The 21,874-nt window shown below is 34.4% G+C and overlaps 1 protein-coding gene across 1 annotated transcript in view; it reads left to right on the top strand.

Annotated features, from left to right (window-relative positions):
• The first annotated feature begins 10,547 nt into the window (after window positions 1–10,547).
• The window catches only part of LOC131062728 (disease resistance protein RUN1-like), a 28,770-nt gene continuing 17,443 nt past the window's right edge, over window positions 10,548–21,874 (top strand). Inside the window, exon 1 of the mRNA XM_057996451.2 lies at window positions 10,548–10,840. Coding sequence (XP_057852434.2) covers window positions 10,731–10,840 — 110 coding nt within the window. The 5' untranslated portion in view covers window positions 10,548–10,730. The remainder of the gene's footprint in view (window positions 10,841–21,874) is intronic.

The following is a 21,874-nucleotide window of genomic DNA, read 5'->3' on the forward strand; positions in this document are numbered from 1 at the left end:
TTTATAGACTTAATTATATTTAATTAAATTTAAAATATTCAATTCCAGGAAAAGTTCTCACAAATGTGGTCACTTCCCACATTTGGGCCAAAATCCACCCTAAGCCGTTGATCTTTATTCATCCAATGGACAATGGTACCTATTTTTAGATGTCGTGGGTCCCATGACTTTTGCCATTTTTCTGGCATGTCACCATACTCGTGTCACTTTTCGGGTCTGTTTTTTAAATCTATTTACTCATTTTAAACTTCCGCCCGAAAAAGAGCTTTATAGACTTCATTATATTTAATTAAATTAAAAATTTTCAATTCCAGGTGAAGTTCTCACAAATGTGTTTACTTCCCACATTCAGGCCGAAATCCACCCTAAGCAATTGATCTTTGTTCATCCAATGGACGATGGTACCTATTTTTTGATGTCATGGGTCCCATGACTTCTACCATTTTTCTAGGCACATCACCATACTCATGTCACTTTTTGGGTCTGTTTTTTAAGTCTATTTAATCATTTTAAACTTCCACCCGAAAAAGAGCTTTATAGACTTAATTATTTTTAATTAAATTTAAAATGTTTAATTTCGGGCGAAGTTCTCACAAATGTGTTCACTTCCCACATTCGGGCTGAAATCCACTCTAAGTCGTTGATCTTTGTTCATCCAACAGATGATGGTACCTATTTTCAGATGTCATGGGTCCCATGACTTCTGCCATTTTTTGGCACGTCACCATACTCGTGTCACTTTTCGGGTTTGTTTTTTTATTCTATTTAATCATTTTAAACTTTTGCCCAAAAAAGAGTTTTATAGACTTAATTATATTTAATTAAATTTAAAATGTTCAATTCCAAGCGAAGTTCTCACAATTGTGTTCACTCCCCACATTTGGGTCGAAATCCACCCTAAGTCGTTGATCTTTGCTCATCCAACGAATGATGGTACCTGTTGAGTGTTGTTAGATGTCGTCGGTCCCATAATAAGAGACATTTAAATTTTAAAGATGTGCAATAGTTTGAGATAACTATTAAATATAATGTTAATATTAATTGTAAAAATTTAAAATTAAAAAATAGTATAAAACATGAAACTTAGTTTCTAGAATAAAACAAATAACTAAATAAAAATATAAATTTTGATATACAATTTGAAAGGTAAAAGTTTAATATAAAAAAGAAAACATTCAATATTAAATCTAAAATATTAATTTAAAGTTTAACAAAACTCTTTAAAAATATGTTTATGATATATAATTTAAAAAAATAGTTTAAAAATATATATAAAAGTTCAACATAAATTCCGTGTATTAATTTAAAGTTTAAAAAAATTCTTTAAAAATATGTTTACGATATATAATTTTAAAAAATAGTTTTAAAATATATATAAAAGTTCAACATAAATTTAGTGTAATATAAATTTTAATTTAATAAATAAATAAAGACTAAAAATATATATAAAAGTTCAACATAAATTTAGTTTAATATAAATTTTAATTTAATATAAATAAAATAAGTAAGTTTAATATAATTAAAACAAGTAAATTTAATATAATTAATTTTAGTTTAAGATAACTAAGTTGGAGTTTTAGTTCAAATTTTAACTATATATTTATAAAATTATAATCAACCATAATCAATGTACAAATAATTAATGGAACAAACTGAATTTTTTTTTTATATATTAAATATAGAGGAAGAAGCATTACATAAAAAATATCACAACATTAAATTTATTTCCATTGTTTAACAAATAATTAATTAATTAATTAATTATTTAATAAAAATGAAAGAGAATTATAGAAAGCATTTTTATATCCATAAGACTCTAAGAGGCAAACTGAAACAAACTGGAATTTGAAAAATTATCATTAATATTTATGCTTTGGAAATTTATAATTTTAACGTCTGAAGTCTGAGACTTGAGTCCCTCAAAAACTTAAAAGCTAAAATGAGTGAGCCACTGAGCCTGTTACATTTCGAGGACATAGGAAGAAAAAACTACTAGGGGCCCAGGGGGGCGGGGCTAGGGCACAAGTAGTGGATGGTTTACAACTTTGCCCTAAGAATCTGGCCCTCCTTCCATGTAGAATTCTTCAGACAACATAAGCTAAGAGAATTCTTCAAGCCACGTGTAGTTTGGAAAGTCATCCAGGAGCAACCATTTCCAGAGGAAGTCCCTACCAATCCGCGCCCATTTCCTGTGATGCGTCAAGTGCTCTGCATTCAGGTTCAGGAGAAACGGTTGCCTGGCCACTGGCACTATTTGGTCAGGGAGGAGAAGATTGGATAATTCACTTGCCCAAGGGATCCCTACCCCTACTTCTACAAGGATGGCAACAGTAATGTCGTCTCCAAGGAAGTCTTTCTTAAAAACCTTCCTCAACATCATTAGCATATCCACCTTGTTTCCTCCAAGGTCCAGAAGAGATGCTAAGAACTGGGATGTAATGTCCGTGTTAACATGGTATCTATTTTTCGTTTCACAGAAACTCTTTGTCCAGCACCATCCGCACAACCTCATTGGTGAACGACCCGACCTCCTTGCAGACTGATTGGAGGGTTTGGTCCTTAACAGAGCCCAGAAAGGCCCTCTGGTCCTCTGCAAAAATGCTTCCCAAGTGGATGAGAGTGTCCATCTTGAGAAAATAGATTAACAAATTAAACAACCTAAGCCTACAAACCTAAACCAAAGGAAGAATTTAAATACAGTGAGCTCCGACGATTTATCTACCTAATGGCAAAGGTTAATTGAAGATGAAAGAAGTAGAGATCCTATATAAATAAAGCTCTTGATTGTAATAATTACTTCTCTAACCATATTAATTTCTTTAAATTTTTTAAAATCTTTCATATCTCTGTAAATATTTCTCATAAATGCATGGGTGTGGGAAATTGGAAACAGGTATAAACCAGTACCAAGTTGGCAAGTACCACATTGGAAGTCATGGGGACAAAGTGGATTGCAGTAAGTGAATAGATATATATTAAATGACCGAAATTATCGACCGTGATTTGTGACATTTGATACGTGTCTTTTGAATCCAATTCCATTTCGGGCACTTTCTGGTGAGCTATGTTATCTTGAGAAAATTGGGCCGAAATAAAACTTCAGCCATTGATCTACGATCATCGAACGGTTTAAAATCATTGATGGATTTTAGGTATGTGTCACCCTTCACATGTCAAAGAGGCCACACTTATTGATACATCGTGCAGAGTTTGGACTCAATGTGATGTGCCTTGTCTATTAATTGCAATGAATTCATGAAATCGCCAATAAATTATATAAAATATTCGCCAAAACAAATTCAATAATTTTCAAGCGGTGGATAAAAATCACCAATACATTTAAATAATTTTTCCTTCGGAGTAAAACTTTTCTCCCATACAATTATATATTTGTTCCTTTTAACAAAAATTATTCGCCTCCTACAATATATATTTTCCCCATAGAACAAGGTATAATTCGCCAAAAATTTATGGAATTTTCGTACCCTAGAAAAAATCGCCAATACAAAATAATTTTTTGCCCTATTCTGAAAAAAAATTCGCCATCCATATGAAAATTTTCCCCTGAAAATAATGTTTGATTTGCCAGGATTTTACATAGTTGCCCGAGGGGGGTGGTTTCTTAGAGTTATCCCTGTGTGGATGTTGTTGAAATATTGGATGCTTTGGTTGGCTCCTGCAAGCAGAGTTATTATAACTTCTAGAGACAAACATATTCTCAATGTTTCTTAGGTCCAATGCATCAACGAGATAAGTGGATTGGAGATAAATGAATTTCTTCAGTTGTTTAGCTGGCACGCTTTTCTTAGAGCATGCCCAAGTAGCAATTACTAGGATTTGTCCAAAAGAATTGTAGAAGCTTGCAAGGGGCATCCTCTTTCATTGGAAGTGATTGGATCTTTCTTGTATGATAAGAATGATGACACATGTTGCTGGATGGAAGCCTTTCACAACATTACTCTACACCCAGGTATTCATGAAAGGATCAAAATCAATTATAATGGTCTTAGAGAGGAAGAAAAAGAAATATTTTTGGACATTCCTTTCTTTTTCATTGGAGAGGACAAAACATATCCCATTGTTTTCTAGAAATCCTTATACAAAATGGTAGACACTACCATATTTAATCTTTTAATGAAGTCCTTGATAAATATTGATGGAATATTTGATATGCATGACCATTTATGAGATATGGGGTAGACCATTGCTGAAACAAAAAAGAGGGTACCCGACTAACTTGTTGATCCTCCCGTAGACACTGCAGATTATGAGGTGCATGAAATACATGATGCACTAGATGTGATGATAGGGACTGGAGTATACCCTGGAGAGTCCTCACATGATAGAGGCGAGGAGGTACCTTCATCATACACTAACGATGTAGTGGTAAGAGTTGTATTTTCATAGTGCATTTTATTTTAAATGAATATTTATAATATAGATAGTATTAAGTACTAATATTTATATACATGGTCTATTTAACAACTGATGATAGAGGAGGAGTTGACATAGGTCCATGATGACACCTTGACGACCATTTCATTTGGCCTTGACAACTATACGGTACATATATTATTGCACCTAGTCATTTACATTTTACTATACATACATGCTCATCATTTATATTGGCATTAATTAGATTATGTAGTAACTTGCATGTTTATCTTATTTTACTCTTGTAGGACACAAGTAGTGCGAGTGCAGTGTCGTGCGATTCAAGCTCTAGTAGTGCATTTGGAGACAAGGGAAAGGTAATTGAATGCAAACATGATTGAATTAAGAGTTAAAATAACTTATAATGATTATATATGTCTACATAGATTGATAGTCTCACATACTTGTTGTCTTTATGTACAAAAAATTGTTGGCTTCACATCCTTGTTGACTACACCCACTATACCTGAAGAAGAAGAAGAAGAAGAAGAGATACCTCATGTACATGCGTTTATTTTATTTTGTGTTTAGTAGATATAATTCATTCTTATCAGTGATGATTATATGCTAACTTGTATCAATGTTATGTTTGTGAACATATGTAGGTTGTGTATGAAAATCTTGATAACATACCTCCTCTAGCGAAGACATATCAAGAATCCTTTAAAGATGAGAGGAAACATGGAGATGAGGTAAACAAGAATTCAATTTAGAGTTCAATTATGGTTCAATATTAATTGATTTTTATGTTAACTTTTCAAATGTGAACTTTATATAGTATAACTAATATTTAATTGTGGTTTGTTTTTTCTTGTGTAGGATCCTTCAGAGCCAAGCAGTGCGGCGAAGAAGATCGATTTTGATGATCCATCAATAGTTTAGGATTTTATAGATCATTTTGGGATACTTACATGTCTAGTTGGCATGTATATTTTATATATGGACATACATTTACACATATTGACATACATTTTGTTTGAGTTGGTGTTTATTGCATCTTTGTATATAGACATACACTTGTAATTATTTGACATTTTGATATATATAGAAATGGAGATTTGATATAAATTGTTCCTCATGTGCATGGTGTTATTATTTTAAACGTTAATCTTCAATCCAATAATTAACAATGGTTAATTAATGAACAATAGAATGTTGTTGTATAACCTTGAGATTGTATATAATTCATTTCATCTAAATCCTAAGCGTTAAATTTGGTTGCCTTTGGAAACTTCACCAAATTTAATGACCATATTAGTGCTGGTAATAATGACAACATGGATACTTAGTAATAACAAATAAAAAGTAGCACAACATCTTGTACAATAGAATGCAATTTTTCGTGCATTCGTTTAGTTACATTTAGCAACAATCCACTATCATTAAAGTCCTCTCAGCAGGGAGATATTGTAAAGAGGCCCATTTAGGAATTATTACCCTAGGCATGCTCCTATTTTGCCCCCCCACTCGGTCAAACGCTCGGGGCCATACCCTATCGGTGTCGTCCCTTGAGTGCCCTAAGTGCGAAAAATTATCAAATTTTGATAGGCCCTATCTCAGAATTCATGGCACCTGCAAATGATTTGTTTGAACCTAGGAGGTCATGTGAGGGGTGACTACAAAATCTTATCTATTTTTTTCAAGATTTGAAGCGGTTTTCTTAGGGCAACGTTTTTTTAGCTGGCAAAAAAATCATCAGTTTCATTTAATGAAAAGTTGTCACAAGGCCAATTTCTTGTTCTGCTCATCGTGAGCACAAACCGTCAATTCCAACACGTTTGGTTAGGCATTCTTATCCTAGGCATGCTCCTATTCCCCCCCCCCCCCCAACTCAATCGAACGCTCGGGGCCATACCTTGCCGACGTCATCCCTTGAGCGCCCTAAGTGCGAAAAAAATATTAAACTTTGACAGGCCCTATCTCATAATCCATGGAACTTGTGAATGAATCATTTGAACCTATGGGGTCATGAGAGGGGTGCCTACAAAAACCTATCTTGGTTTTTCAAGATTCGGAGTAGTTTTCTTAGGGCAACATTTTTTCGGAGGGGTGCCTACAAAAGCCTACAAACACCAATATTTTTAGGTGGAAACCCAAAAGGGAAATTTAACCATGGTGGGATTTTAACCCATAATATTATTCCACTATGGCCAGTAGAAAAATAATATTACATGAGAGGAATGCACTTGCATTCAGGCACACTACCTAGAGCTCACTACTCAATTACAAAAATAGGGCGACAACCCCAAAGGAAGGCTCATTGGCTTACAAGCAATTACAAAATGATTACAATGAATAGTGAACTGAAGAAAAGCATCTAAACATGCCAAGTGATAGTTTCGGTTAGGCACAAAGTGATCCGCTTATGAATGATCTAATAATCTGCTCTACTTACCAGATCAACAAAATTCAAAGTACGCAAGTGAAACTCCGCTCAATCACACAAAAAATAATCCAGCATATCATTTTCATCACCAAAAACGTCAACCAAGTCAATATCATATATTCACACCAACAAGATTGATCTCCCACAAGTCGACTTCACAAAATATAAAAAATGAAACGTGCAATGTTGCAAGTTGGCTCAAATCTTTTCCAAAACATATTCCAGACCCAAAATTCATGGTCACACACTTCCGATAGGTCTCACCAATCATCTCGAACACATCACCAATCACGAAAATCTATCCAATAAATTCAGACCACATGTTATGTACACCAACAATAATGAAGATAACACTGTTTTGTTGCTCTACCAGATACCGGACCTTCAACCAAGCATAGGAATCAACACTAGAGGGTAGATTTATGTGACAATTAGCTATTTCGTATACTCAACCAACTAACTTTGATCAGTGAAACCAAAATCTGCTTCACCGAAAATGAGAAATGCACACAAAACTGATCACTGAGTATCACTGCCAGACTTATGCCAAAAGCACTTAAGATATCCGGTTAGCCAAAATTCATACCGAATTAGATTAATAGGCTAAGTTGCCATCAATGAAAACCCCTAAGAATCTACATGCATCAGATACCACCAATCTTCATCAGAGCTTCATTGGAACAGTGTCATATGCCAACAATTGATTAGGTTGATAAGGATAGAGACTGATGACAAATCGATTGAAATTTACAAAGGTGATTTGGTAAAGGATGATTGATAAATGATTTATGACAAATCAATCAAGATTGACAAGGATTGATTTCGTAAATAAAGGTTGATAATTGATAAAGATCAATGACAAATCGATCAAGATTGATAAGGATTGATGATGATTGATAATTGATTAGGACCGATGATGAATAGATCAAGTTTGATAATGATACAAATTGATCCAAATTGATTGAAAGACAAACCCTAATTGATGCTAATTAGAGTTAAAATGATATCCCATTGATATAGAAGGTTGATCATGATCATAGATAGAGAATAAGGATTGATATCGATAAGACATAAATCAAATTCGAGAAAATGAAATTGAATAAAAAAAGAATGCAGAAAAATGACACAATACCAACAAATGATAAAGATCAAATGTGTGACATATAAGAAGTATTAGTAATCGTGAAAAATCTAAAAAAAGGTAACACAAACATGTTAAAGTATTGCACCACAAGCATTGAAGATTTTTAGATGCCTACAATACCAATTAATCTCTTTAACCTTTAAAACCTTGAAATTCTGGAATATAATATTGGTAAAATCACATTAAACACTCTATTTGCCTTTGATTTTTAAAATGAAAGTCAAGTCTTGATAAAATTAATGTTTTCTTCTTCAACACTCCAAGATATGCTCTTGAATCTCCAACCTACACCAAAAAAAAATGAAAAACTTGAACATGAAAAGAAAATCATTTTTTGGTGATGCAAGATTGCTTGTGAACTTGGATGCTCCTACATCATTCAAAAGAGTGACTAGGAGGAAAGGTGATGGTAGATGAGGATGAGGAGGCCCCCTTACAGGAAATGTGAGTTCAAGAGAACGTGGGTGTGTTAGAATGTGTGAAATGAAATGTGTGTTCAAACACAGTATATAACAAAGAAATCAACTTGAAAACACAAAACAATACAAGACTCAAGATAAGGCAAAAAAGGTCAAGAAGCATATAATTTAACAAAATTAAACTATTTTAAGCCTCTCATTGGAATACTTTGTCCAAGATATTCCATTTGGGTGTGTGAAAACTCAAAAATCTGACATCATAATGACACTCAAATGGAAAATGGGTGAGAGAGTGATAATAATAGCTAAATTTTAAATATATGATATTGAAGGTAAGATTGAATGGATGGTTAAGTTTGCATGATAAGATCTATTGTGGAGGATGATGGAGAGAATCAAAGGAATTAAAAATTCCTTTTGGGTAGTTGAGGGGACAAGCTCATGTGATTTTATAAGGGGCCCATGTGTTTGGTGTGATGGGATGAGTTGACTTTACTTAATCAAAGATTAAGTGTGTTCACATAGTTGAGTGGATGGGTAGGAGGACGTGACATGTGAGGGGAAATTAAATAAATAAAATTATTTATTGAATTTATTTGGAAGAAGTGGACTAATGTAAAAGTAAATAAATAAAGGTAATTAATTACCTAAGGCTAGGACATAGGAATAATTAGAGAAAAATGTGTAATATTAATTAAATAATAAGATATTATTTTATTTATATAAATGATTGTGAATTATATAAAATAGGGGTAAATTGGTGAGAGGTAGTCAATTTAAGGTGTCTACATTTTGCCCCTCTTTGAGATAGTATTACAAAGTAGCATCGTTCAAAGAATAGTAGGACATAGAGCTTGCAAGAAAATGGTTAGTTTTCTGAAAACGAGGGTCATTCAAAATAGTAACTAGGAGGAAAGATGATGGTAGATGAGGATGATATGAAATGCTTCATGCAAATTCTTGTTACAACATTCTAATAACTTCAGTTGAGTGTATCCAATTTTATGAATTCTAGAATGTACTAGTAACCTAATTGTGGCTTGTATTAAAGTCTCACTATCCAATAACAAAGTAATTCACAAATAAATAAAATAACTCAAAACTAATATGTCTTAATGTTTTTTAAATAGATATTTAAGATACCTCTACTAATTAATAGTTTTTTAATTTATATTAAAATTACAATAAAAACATGTCTTTCTAGTCAAATAAATTTTGAGATATAATATTTTAAATAAATTTATATGTGAAAAATAATTTTTATATTATTAATAATAAAATATTAAAATTAGTAATTTTCAATCGATTCTAAATAGCAATAATTAAGTAGCAGGTGTGCTTACTTTTTCCCACGTTAGGTTTATTGTTTATCTTTTCTTTAGATTCTTTAACTTTTACAATAGAGAAAAATTTCTTTCCGTATTTCTCTTAATTTAAAAATGTTTATTTATCTTATATTTATAGGACTAGTTTTGACTATAATCCTATTAATATCCGGGAATCTCGTTATAATCTATACATCCAAACCATTAAAAATATTAAAAAACCGCCATCAAATCCGTGAAGTGTGCAGAAATATTTTAACCCACCTTGCAGCCACTATCAAATCCATAAATTGTGCGGTAATATTTTAACCCACGGTGAAAATTATTAAATGACAACGTTAATTTAAGAAAATATCAAAGCCTGCCGCTTAAATCGCTAAAATCATTAAATGGCAGTGTTAATTTGTTTTTTTAAAAAGAAACGGGCTTAACATTATTCCGGTGAATATTTTGTCTTGCAATTAGAGTCCATTTTTGGTTTCTTTGACATCATTATGACGAAGTATATAATGTAATTTAGTTTTAAATTATATGTTTGTTTTATATTACAAATTATTATTATTATTATTAGTTCCTGCCTACTGGAACTATAGCGGAGGGCTAAAACACTAACCCGTTATTAAATGTTTGTCTGTCGTCCAATCAAATGGTTATAGTTTTTACATAAATTTGGTTAGAAGTTTTGAAGTAAATTTTTTAATCTTTCATTTGATTGGCTGTAGCTATTTTGGTTTCAAATGAAACTTTTAGTACAACATGTTAGTGACAGGTTAGTCAAACTGAGGCCTCTATTTTGGGCTCAAAACGACAGTACAGATTGACTAACACGCGTGTTAGTTGTTAGTCGTACGTTTTACACTGTTCGATTTTGTAATTAACAACTGTGATTGACTAACCTGTCGCTAACAATGAAAGATTTGTTTTAGAACCAGAATAGACTCAGCCTTCGAGGTCTCGGGTTGTGAAGGATTTTGCAGAGTGCAGATCACACTTGGAGAGGTTAGGGTTCCTAACGCTGTTGCATGGATCTGACTAACAGTGGCATTACAAATGCAAGGCCCTTTAAAGAATATCAGCGGAGGAGCGTGGTGGTTTCGACATGCAACATTTGGCAATTTCGCGGTTCACAACTGTAAGTTATTCCTTTTCTCCGTCTCACATGCTTTATCTGGAGACCACATGAACCCTTCATGGGTATTCTGTATATATGCTCTGATTCTATGCACCCTTCCGCACATTGGTGTGGTCTTATTTTCAAAGCCTACTGGTTCTTTTCGCATTGTTTGAGAGCTTGCTTGCATTGAGAAAAAATTAGTATGGCCTGTAGAAGGGTGTGGATTTGGTGTACCCAAATAGTAGCACGTTTCTGAAAGACCTCGTACATCAAGTGCTATGTTTGTAAGGGCTTATAAGCTCCCCGCGAGACCTGTTCCCTTCCTGCTGGATGCGACTTCTGTTCTGGTATTGATCGTTGTGATCGCCAGGCTAGTTTTTGTAGTGGGTTAGATGCTAGGTTTAGCAGTCTGTAAGCCTTGTTCGCCTCTCCCAATGCTCGGTTTGGAGGGATAATATTGCCGATCGTTGTGTTAAATTTTTTTCAGCAGCCATTTTAAATTTCATCGCCAAGCAAAGTTATAGTCGTTTATGTATGTAATTTCAGAAAATTAAATTTGCTTCTGTTAGTAGGGAGTTGACGAAAAGAGTAACAATATATACTATCTCTTCAGACACACTTGGTGGCTGCTGAACAATAAAAGAATCTACAACCCGTATTTTATTTTTCAAGGTTTTTGTAGATAGCATCATGTCCCTTCGCCTTTCATCCTTTGAACTAAAAATTTCTAGTTCTTTTTGCTCTGATTTTTCTCATCACTACTAGGCTTTTCGAAAATTACAGCAGTTCCTATATTGCCTAACCGAAAGTTATTCTAGAATGTTCATACTTTAAATTGTTTTTCCTTTGCTAGCTGATTTGCTCACCTTGAACTTGTTACATAAAACTTTACCTTTCTTTGCTCTTGTGCTTTGCTATAGAGGCATAATTCATATGGTTTGCTCTTGCATTTGCTATAGTTAAAAAAGTAAATTTTTTTTGTGTTATTCTAAGTTAAAAAGACCATTAATTTTTAGTAATCAAGAATGGGCAGAAGAAAGCACAGTAGTGGCAATGACACCCCTTCCTGTAAACGGAAGCACTATGCTCTTCTCTGCCAAATAACTCCTTCGCCTGGTAGGCTTTTCATCGCTAATATTTTGAGAAGCAAAGTGTAGCACAGTAAATTTTCTAATATGACAGCAATTTTGCTTTTGCTTTAAGATAATAATGTGGAAGAGGCAAGTGATGTCCCCAACATTGAGGAAGCTGGAGCAGAAGAAAGGATTACTGAAATTATTTGACCTGCTGTCCATAGTGACTCAGTGGCATTTAATACTGAGGCAGACTATTTAAATTTTAAAGATGTTGTCACATCAGTGAACCAGATCTTTCATTGTCCAAATGGCATCAGCAGTAAAGTGTGACAAAGGTGTGTAACTATCTACAACTTCCAGCTCAGGCTTCAAAGTAAATATGTTTACGAAAGACAAGCTTCTGGTAGGAAGTCTTGTGGCCCTTTACTGGCACTAGAGTGCAGGGTCTTATCACTGTAGGCCTTTAGTGCGGAAACATCTTCCTGGGCTGGACAGACAAGAACAAAGCTAGTTTACTCTTTCTGTGAAGCATTTTTCCATGCAGTATCTAGATTGAAAGGGAATGCCATCAAGGATCACTACATTAACCAATTATCTGTCATTTAGTATTGGCTGGTTGGTCTTATCTATCATAAAAATAAAACTTTGTTTTTATATAATTCTTGTATTTTTAGGACTGAGTGTCTACCATTTGCCAGTTTACTGTGGCCTTCACAGTGTCACGACTACTGAAATTCATAAAGCCACAAGAGTGGAACACATGAAACTATTCTTTTTGTTTGGTATTTTTTGGTCTTTTTCCCGATTCAAAGGAAAAGGAGAGTTCAAAGATTGTTGAAAAAATAACTTCACTACATGATCCTTTCTTTTTTGCCTCGAGTGTGTAAAAGCAGTTGTCTAAATGTGCATGTCATTTCTAATGTTGTATTAAGCATAATTCAGATTGAGAAATTTCATAGTACCATGATTAAGAGTACAATTCTGGCATTTAGAACATGTAGAAACACATTCATGGACAATAATAAAAATTGGACAAGAACTTACATAATCTTAAGAAAAAGCATAAAATTTAATATGAATATTTACTATAGTTGTCACAGATGTGATGAACTTATAGCTGTCCCTGCTACCAAAACATGCACTTGCATGCAATCAAACTTTAAGGGACTAGTTAATTCTGATGTCTGTCTTTGGGAGTGATTAAACAAATGCATTCAATATGTTAATTAATGAGTATCATCTGATCTAACTTGTAAACAGGAGTTACTTGAAGTTGTAACTAGAAACATTGATATATTTTTCAAGTTCATATATAAGAGAAGAAACAGGAAAGAACATGAAACAAAATTTTTCCCGAAAAAACAATATTTTAACTGCTATCACATACTTTGCCAGAGCATAGAAAAGAGCTTAGTTACACACCATATGTGGGAGGCTTCCATTCTGCTACTAAAGCATCACCATATGTTTTAGATAACACAATCTATAATAGAGATAACGTACCAAAATTGCCATCTGTAATGAAAGAACTTGGAGTGCTTCCTTCAGTTTCAACTAGTTCTTTACCTTCTGTTGTAGAACTAATTCTTTACCTTCTGTTGAATCTACAGTAAACTATTTTTCAGACTCGATTTCAAAATCATCAAAATCATTCTCAGAATCAAAGAATGACGTACATATTTGAAAAGATCTTGCTAAAACTTACGAAATATTTGATGTCGACCTTGGATTTTAGAAAGACGTGTATGTTCTATGCTTGATGGAAATTTTAATCTTCAAAAAAACTGAAGTCTAGAAGCTTGTTGTAACCTTTATTAAGAGTGGCATATTTATAGGCTGCCTTCAATATTAATCACCTGTATTGTTAACATATATGGTAAATATGTACTTGTATGGGTACGTACTTATCCAGGTAGCATACATATGTATAGTTATGTTTGTATCTGATGATATAGAGACATGAAATGATTGATAAAACATATTCCATTTCACGTTATCCTGAATTAACAGCATATATAGTTATCTTGATATCCGATGATATCAAAGACATGAACTTGTTGATACAATGGCACTTGTATTATGATTCATGTTATCCTGAATTATCAAACAAAATTCAATTGCAATGAAATATATACATGTATTATATATATAAAGAGAGTAATCGTTCACTCCTACTATAGTGTCTTGGTGAATGGGCGTTTCTATCGTTCACTCCTCCTATAGTGTCTTGGTGAATGAACTTTTCTATTAGCGAGGAATTGTAACATCATAGATATTGATGGTTGTTATTTATATATATATATATATATATATAGTTATCATTAATTCCTATTATAATGTCTTGGTGAATGAGCTTTTCTATTAGCGAGGAATTATAACATCATAGATAGTAGATGTTTAATTTGTATAGGTTGTGGGTTGAATTGATGGTTGTTATGGTTTTCTTTATTTGATTAGTGAAGTTGAGGGACTGAACCTCGTAGTAAATTCATATTCATATTCATATTTGTTATTTCCCTTATAATCTCTAAGTCTCACTTTATTGCTTCATAAAAGCAATTTACCATTTCACCTTGAATTTGGAATATTCTAAAGATATGGGTTATCAAATGCTTTTGTTGTAGAATTTGGATTTCTTCCTAAACAATTTCTCAAATAGGGCTTTCCTATATTAGTAGGTTTTCAATGATTTCATATAGTATTTCTTTTATCCAATATTCCCTCATTCCAAGGCACATTAGGTGTGATAATTCAATTGAGGAACTATATTAGTAGGTTTTCCATGATTTTGCTTTTATCCATTATTCTATGATTTTGCTTTTATCCATTATTCCCTCAAGGCACATTAGATGTGATAATTCAATTCAGGAAGAAGAGTTATTTGTTTGTGTGATTTGTGATGAAATTGAGGGCTTTCTTCTTATTTTTAATGTTTTTGATTTGAATGATGCTTCTAGTGCAATTAACCCTATATAAATTCCTTTTTGTACTTTTTCGATTTGTAAATGTGATCTAATCATCTCTTACTTGAAAATAAAATTATTTTATGAGTGCAAAAACCAAGATGATTTTTCCTAATGCATTTTCCTATGTTTTTGTTATTTTCAAAATTTGATTTTCAATGTGAATTAATCTAAGTGAAGATGTATCTATCTAATTTGGCAATATTATAAATAAAATCTAAATATAGTAAAGCAATAAAATTATTATCTAACGAAGAGAAAATAATTTTATTTTCCAAGGGTGAGAATGTTTGTTATTATTGGTGTAATTAATTATTCATGTTGGATATTATTACACTATACTTAAGTTTACTTAGGAAATGCATTTCATAGTAGTCTGTGTATGAGACACTTGGGTGTTTGTGCCACATTGGGATAGTGTGTGTAGGAGGATTTCCACCTTCTTTGGTGTTGATCTTGTTACTGCTCTATCATATCCACTTATTGTGGAGTGATAATTCCACCTTTGGTGGGTGATCCACCTCATGTGGAATATTTTATTGTTTCTCCTACCTATGACATCTATTTCCTACCTACCCTTATTTCTCATTGAGCCACATGTCATGTTTGTGTGCTCACTTATCCATATAGCCTTGCCTATATATGCAGGCTCATCTATATTGTATGTAACAACTACTATTGATCATTTATCTATTGATGAGAATATAGCTTATTCTTGTCCTATATTTTGTCTCTCTATTTTGTACTTTTCATTGAGCTCTTGATCTTGAAAAAATATCACATGGTATCAGAGCCATTAGAGCATCATTGATTCATCTTTGAGAGGCATTATTGTGACATCAAGAGGTATATATGAGGAGAAGCATCTTTTGGAGGTGTCCTAGACCAGATCCGACCTCACCATTGTGTCTAAGTGGTCATTTCCATGAATTTTGAGTATAAAAGTCCAATTTCGGGCTTGGAGGAAAATTTTTGCTTTCGAAAAAAATTATAAAATATATATATATATGCAAAAAAATCTTATCTATTTTCGTAGAAAATTTGTTTTTGAATCAAGAAAAAAAAAAAAATCAAAAAATAACTTTTGTGGGGTTTACCCTATACCACCTTACCATCCCTGTGTGTTTGAAAGGTTCTTCACGATCACCGACGTCGTCCACCCATACTGCTCTGGCCTGTTGATCGCTGCATCACCCGTCGAGCACTTGTCCTTCCCGATAACCTTCTTTATCAGCGACTGCTCCTGTCAACACCAAGCTACCTCCCATTGGCACCAGCTCCTCCTCCCAGAACCGACACTGGCCCCTCTTGCCACCGGCCTCCTTGCCCGCCCCTTAGCCACCGACCTCCGCTACAGCCCTACCGACCGACTCCTTCCCGTTGAATGGTAGCTTGTCGGCCACACCACTTGTCAGGCCCCTTCGCCACGTGGGTCGACCACGTCACCTACCACGTATTGCCATAGTCCCCTACCATGTGGACAATGCCACATCGTCACCTTCTGAGCTGCCAAGTCAGCAATACCCTCTCTGCCATCTCAATAGTCCAATCAACAACACACGTCATCTAATTTGTACTTTCTATGTCATCCGTCCGTATAGTACGAATACCACGTAGGTAGGGAGGTGAATTTTTTGCAACAGCCATACAATCATCAAATTTAACCTCACATTTTTCTGACATTGTCAATTTTTTGAAATTTTTGTAGGCCCCTCTCATTGAGCTTTTTGATTTTGTAGTTCAACTTCAAATGACCATATCTTGTTCATTTTTGCTCCTTTTTTGGTGCAATTTTTTTTGAAATGGGCTAGAATTTTGTGTACTTTATCGTGGTGGAATTATTTTATAATTTTGATGGGAATAGTTATTAGAAATCTCAATTTTTGGTGATTGTACCTAACCAATCCCCATTTCTGTAACTTCCGGGACTCCGTTTGGGCTCATACAAACTCCTCTTTAGGTGCCATTTTTTTTTAAAGTGTATAATTTTTTGTCTACACTCATAATATGCTATCAATTTGCATTAATTTTGGGTAGAAATTGTACTTTCAACATATGGTCTTTTTTGACCAATTTGGCACTTATATTGCATAGATCTATCATGCTGGTCTTTTGCATTGTAGTTCTTAGCCTATTGGGGCAGTTGTAAAACAAAATCAAAAGTCCACCTTTCCATTGTTTGCAAGTGGCCTATTGTACACGCACTACATAAGTGCCAAAGTCATCATTTTAGGGGGAGTACTTTGATTGATTGAATTTGGGGGGGTGTCTCTTGTGATTTTTTGCTCTTGTATTCCTTCCTTTTTGCTTCTATGGGTTTTCCTAAATTTCCTCTCTTAACTCCTCATAATTATGCTACTTGGAAAATTGATGCATGGAGTAAACTTATGGAAAAAGGACTAACTCATTACATTGATGGAACTATTGTTGCTCTCACTGATCTTGTTCGTCACTTGGATTGGATCACTAAAAATATCATGGCAATTGGTACCTTAAGAAAGTATGTATCAAAGGATCTCATTTTTCATATTGAGAAATATACTCTAATTAAGGATGCTTGGTAAAAGTTTCAAGACTTGTATGGTAAAGTTGATGAGATTAGGGGATATCAAATTGATAGTGATCTCACCATGTTAGATCCCAATAACTTTGATACTATACAAGATTATGCCACTAAGGCAAAAGAGTTGAGGGCACAACTCTTGTGGCATTGATAAGAAGGATACTCAATTGATCTTCAATTTGATGGGAAAACTTCCACAAGAATATGCAACATTTGTTTCTAGTTTCCAAACCCATAGGATGACAACGGGTTCAAGCTACACAATACCTACATTTGATGCTTTCGACGAAATATTGATGATGGAACAAACTAAGTTGATAAGCATGGGCATTCTCAAGACTTCTAAGTCTCAAGCATTAGTGGCAAATAAAGGGAACAAAGAAAATCAAGGAAAGGACAACTCAAACAAGAAGAAATGGCAATCAAAGCCTAAGGACAAAGAACCATCTTCACCACAACAAGGAGATTCATCCTCTTCCAAGAGAGACAATTCACCAAAGAGGGATAGACCTACTTGTGCCTATTGTAAAAAGTTTGGTCATGAGGAGCGTCGTTGCCATTCTAAGAAGATTAATGAGCTCACACATATCCTCAAAAATCATAACATTGATTTGCCTAATGTCTACAAGAAGGATGATTCATCAACTTCTACTTCCTCACAATCAAAAGGGAAAGGGAAAGCATTCATGGCTTCTACAAGCGGGAAGACTCACTCTTTTGGGACAAGAAAAGGAAAATCTCTTTGTGCTACTACAAGTCATGATTCAGGGAGATGGCTTCTAGATTCAGGGGCTTCTCATCATATGGCATCTTCACAATCTATGTTCTCTACATTTGAGCCTTGCACCATGCCATAGATTTTGATGGGCAATCATACATACATGGATGTGATTGGGAAAGGATCTATTGCCATTGGGGATAACTCCTTCAATGATATGTTGTGTGTACCCCATTTGACAAACAATCTCCTTTCCATTTATCAAATCACACATGGCGCAACTAAGAGAATTGTGGAGTTCACACTTGAGTTGGTTTTCATTAGAGACTTGGAGACTAGAGCTATCATTGCGACTGGGGTAGTTGATCATGCATCTCGGTTGTACTCCTTTTCAGATTTTGTTCATGATAATGATTTCACGTATGATGATTCTACACATGATGATCACACTTGTGATGATTCAGATTTTGAGGAGAACTTTGGGTACTTGAACTTGGGGATTCTTACATGTGACCCCGTTCTTGAGCCTTGTGTTTCATCTCCTCCTATTGATATCACATCACCTATTGCACCTGATGATGCAGATAGTGTGATAGTTTTGCCTTCATGTGATTCAGTGCAATAGGATATTCAGTGTCTTCCAACTTCAATTTCATGGGATGAGTACTTGACAGACATTGCAGGTTTGTTTGTGGAATCCTACATTGCACATTTAGGAGACATAATTGATAATATTAAAATTCTCTTTGATGAAGATGATCCTTCTTCGATTGTTGCGAGGGAACACTCTGACCCTCTTGTTCATTCTCTACATGATCATTCTTTCGAGGTTGACATGATTGTGGATACTTATGTACAACAGTTAGAGGAGGTCTATTTATGCTTAGAGGAGACATGTGAGTCTTTGGGACTTGTTCTAATTTATTCTCCAGTAGATCTTGGAGTACCTTTTTCAGCAGTGCGGAGAAGTTCACCACCTTTGGAGGGGGTATCTTTCATCTTCGACATGGAGACACTTGAGCAATTTTCAGAGACTTCATTAATCATAAGTTTTTTCCATACATCTTCCCTTCATGATTGGGGAGACTTCATGGATACACCTTTGGTTTTGTTTCTTCCTAAGGGGAATAATGTTGTTCGACATTCATGGAGTAGTTTCTTCATTCATTCTCGAGCTTCTATCATTGGTGTTGATTCTACATTGAGGAGGGGCTTCCTAGCTTTTCTTCTTCTCTCATATGGGGGGGACTTTTTCCTCACATGGGGTTTTGTTCCTCACATACTTCTATGAGAGTTCTCTTGTATAGCTTTCATCTCTTTTGGGGGAGGGTTTTTTCCCATTGGGTTTTTCTCTCTTTCCCTGCTTTGTGAGATATTTCATTGCATTGGTTTTCATGCATTTGCATTTGTACATGGGTACCTAACCTGGACTCGCAGCCAGATCACATCTTGCATTGCTTAGTTGCATTGTAGACTTAAGTGCATTCCCCTAAGTTGCACTTAGGGGGGGTGTTGGTGTAAATAATTATTCATGTTGGATATTATTACACTATACTTAAGTTTACTTAGGAAATGCATTTCATAGTAGTTTGGGTATGAGACACTTGGGTGTTTGTGCCACATTGGGATAGTGTGTGTAGGAGGATTTCCACCTTTTATGGTGTTGATCTTGTTACTACACTATCATATCCACTTATTGTGGAGTGATAATTCCACCTTTGGTGGGTGATCCATCTCATGTGGAATATTTTATTGTTTCTCCTACCTACCACACCTATTTCCTACCTACCCTTGTTTCTTATTGAGCCACGTATCATGTTTGTGTGCTCACTTATCCATATAACCTTTCCTACATATGCAGGCTCATCTACATTGTATGTAACAACAACTATTGATCATTTATCTATTGATGAGAATACAGTTTATTCTTGTCCTATATTTTGTCTCTCTATTTTGTACTTTTTATTGAGCTCTTGATCTTGACAAAATCTCATAGTTATTTAGTAATCTAACTACCTTTCTAAAGTAAAGAACTTTTGATACAATGAGTCATATCAATTCTTAGCTTATGTCCTCAAAGATTCAAACAGAGGTCACCATCAAGTACAAATTTTGTATCAACCACATACCCTGCTACTTCCATCTTTGCTAACAATGTCTCCAGCTTTGCACAACTTTCTTCTGAATTGTCTCCAAGATGCAAGTTAGTTTAGTTGCTATTGGCTGGTCAACTCACCCTAGAAATGCATGATCTTACCAATTGATTCTAAAACACTATTATGCTTCTTCAAAGACCATGAGATTAAAAAATCCCTCAATACAAAAAACATAACCTGAAGCCCTCCAACTTGTTCTAAATCTACGTTGCCATGGACAATGCATTCACCTCCTCACTTGAGTGAAAATGCAAACTTAGAGTACCTTGTGTCTTTTGTTAACTCTATAACGCGATCACATGTAATTTTGCCAACTTTTATATCCCCCATCTTGAATTTTGTCAAAAAATGTCAAGCATTCTTTGACTATGAGACAACAAATCTATATTGCTCTTCTCGAATTTGAGAAGTCATAAAGATAACAAGTAACTATATATTTGTCATCTTAGACTGTAACTTTTGACAACCACTTTCTCTCAGTGATCAATCATTATGACAGTAAACAAGTAACCATATATGTCATCTCAGACTATATCTTTTAACAACTTTCTTTCGGTGATCAATCATTATTATTCCTTGTCAGGATGACATTATTCACTTGGATAACAATATTAAGTATTTCCTTAATAGTCTTCTTAAAACATAGATTGGGCTGCTTGTGCTTCTCTTTGGAACAAGGACAACCTTCCCTGCAATAGAAAAACACTTGCAATAATATTTTGAGTTTGTTGTGGCAAAGCCTCAGCATTCTTCTCGAAAAACTGAATAAAACTACTTCTAACAAACATTATGCAAACATATGTACTCATTAAAACATACCCATTTTATAGTTTTTCATTTGAAGCATTATCCAGCTCCTTTCTGCAAACTCAGTCCTTGCATCCTTGGGCAGTAACTGCGCTGCTTTGCAACTCTTATTAAATATAAGTATATTATTTATTTTTTATATTATGTTTTTTATTATGTTAAATATAAGTATATTATTTTATTTATTATATAATGTTTTTATAATGAAAGCAATGAAAACTAGGTCACTAACCCTTTACATAGCATGACTATTAACAACACCATTACAGTACTAGAACAACACAAGACATTTAAATACTAAAAGTCTTTCAACACCAAAAAATAGCAAGAGTTCTAAACAACAAAATAGTAGGGACACCAGTCCAACCAAAGACCAACAAAACAAGACCTAAGGGGTCGACTTGTGAACCCTTGTCATTTCTATGACCCTGTTCTATTCATTCAAGAAGAACTTATACAGTTCTCGGGCCTCCTCTTTATCAACATCATTTTCTGCAATGCGCTCTCTCAAGAGGGAGAGAGTCAAAGCTGAACTGTGAAGGACTTGCAAGCAAAAATTGTTAATGCTGAAAATCTGAGCATTACAGACCTCCATCCTATGTTTCATGTTTGTGACCTCATTAGTGATAGCCTTCACATCCATGAGCAGCCCCTAGGCTTTCAATCCGCTTCAGAATTGTCCTGACCTCCGTGCCGATACTCTAGATTCGCTCCAAGGTAGGGGTCCCCTAGGGGATTCCAGTCTCGACAACAAAACCCTCCCTGTTTT

The sequence above is a fragment of the Cryptomeria japonica genome, chromosome 5 (genome assembly GCF_030272615.1).
Source record: "Cryptomeria japonica chromosome 5, Sugi_1.0, whole genome shotgun sequence".
NCBI lineage: Eukaryota > Viridiplantae > Streptophyta > Pinopsida > Cupressales > Cupressaceae > Cryptomeria > Cryptomeria japonica.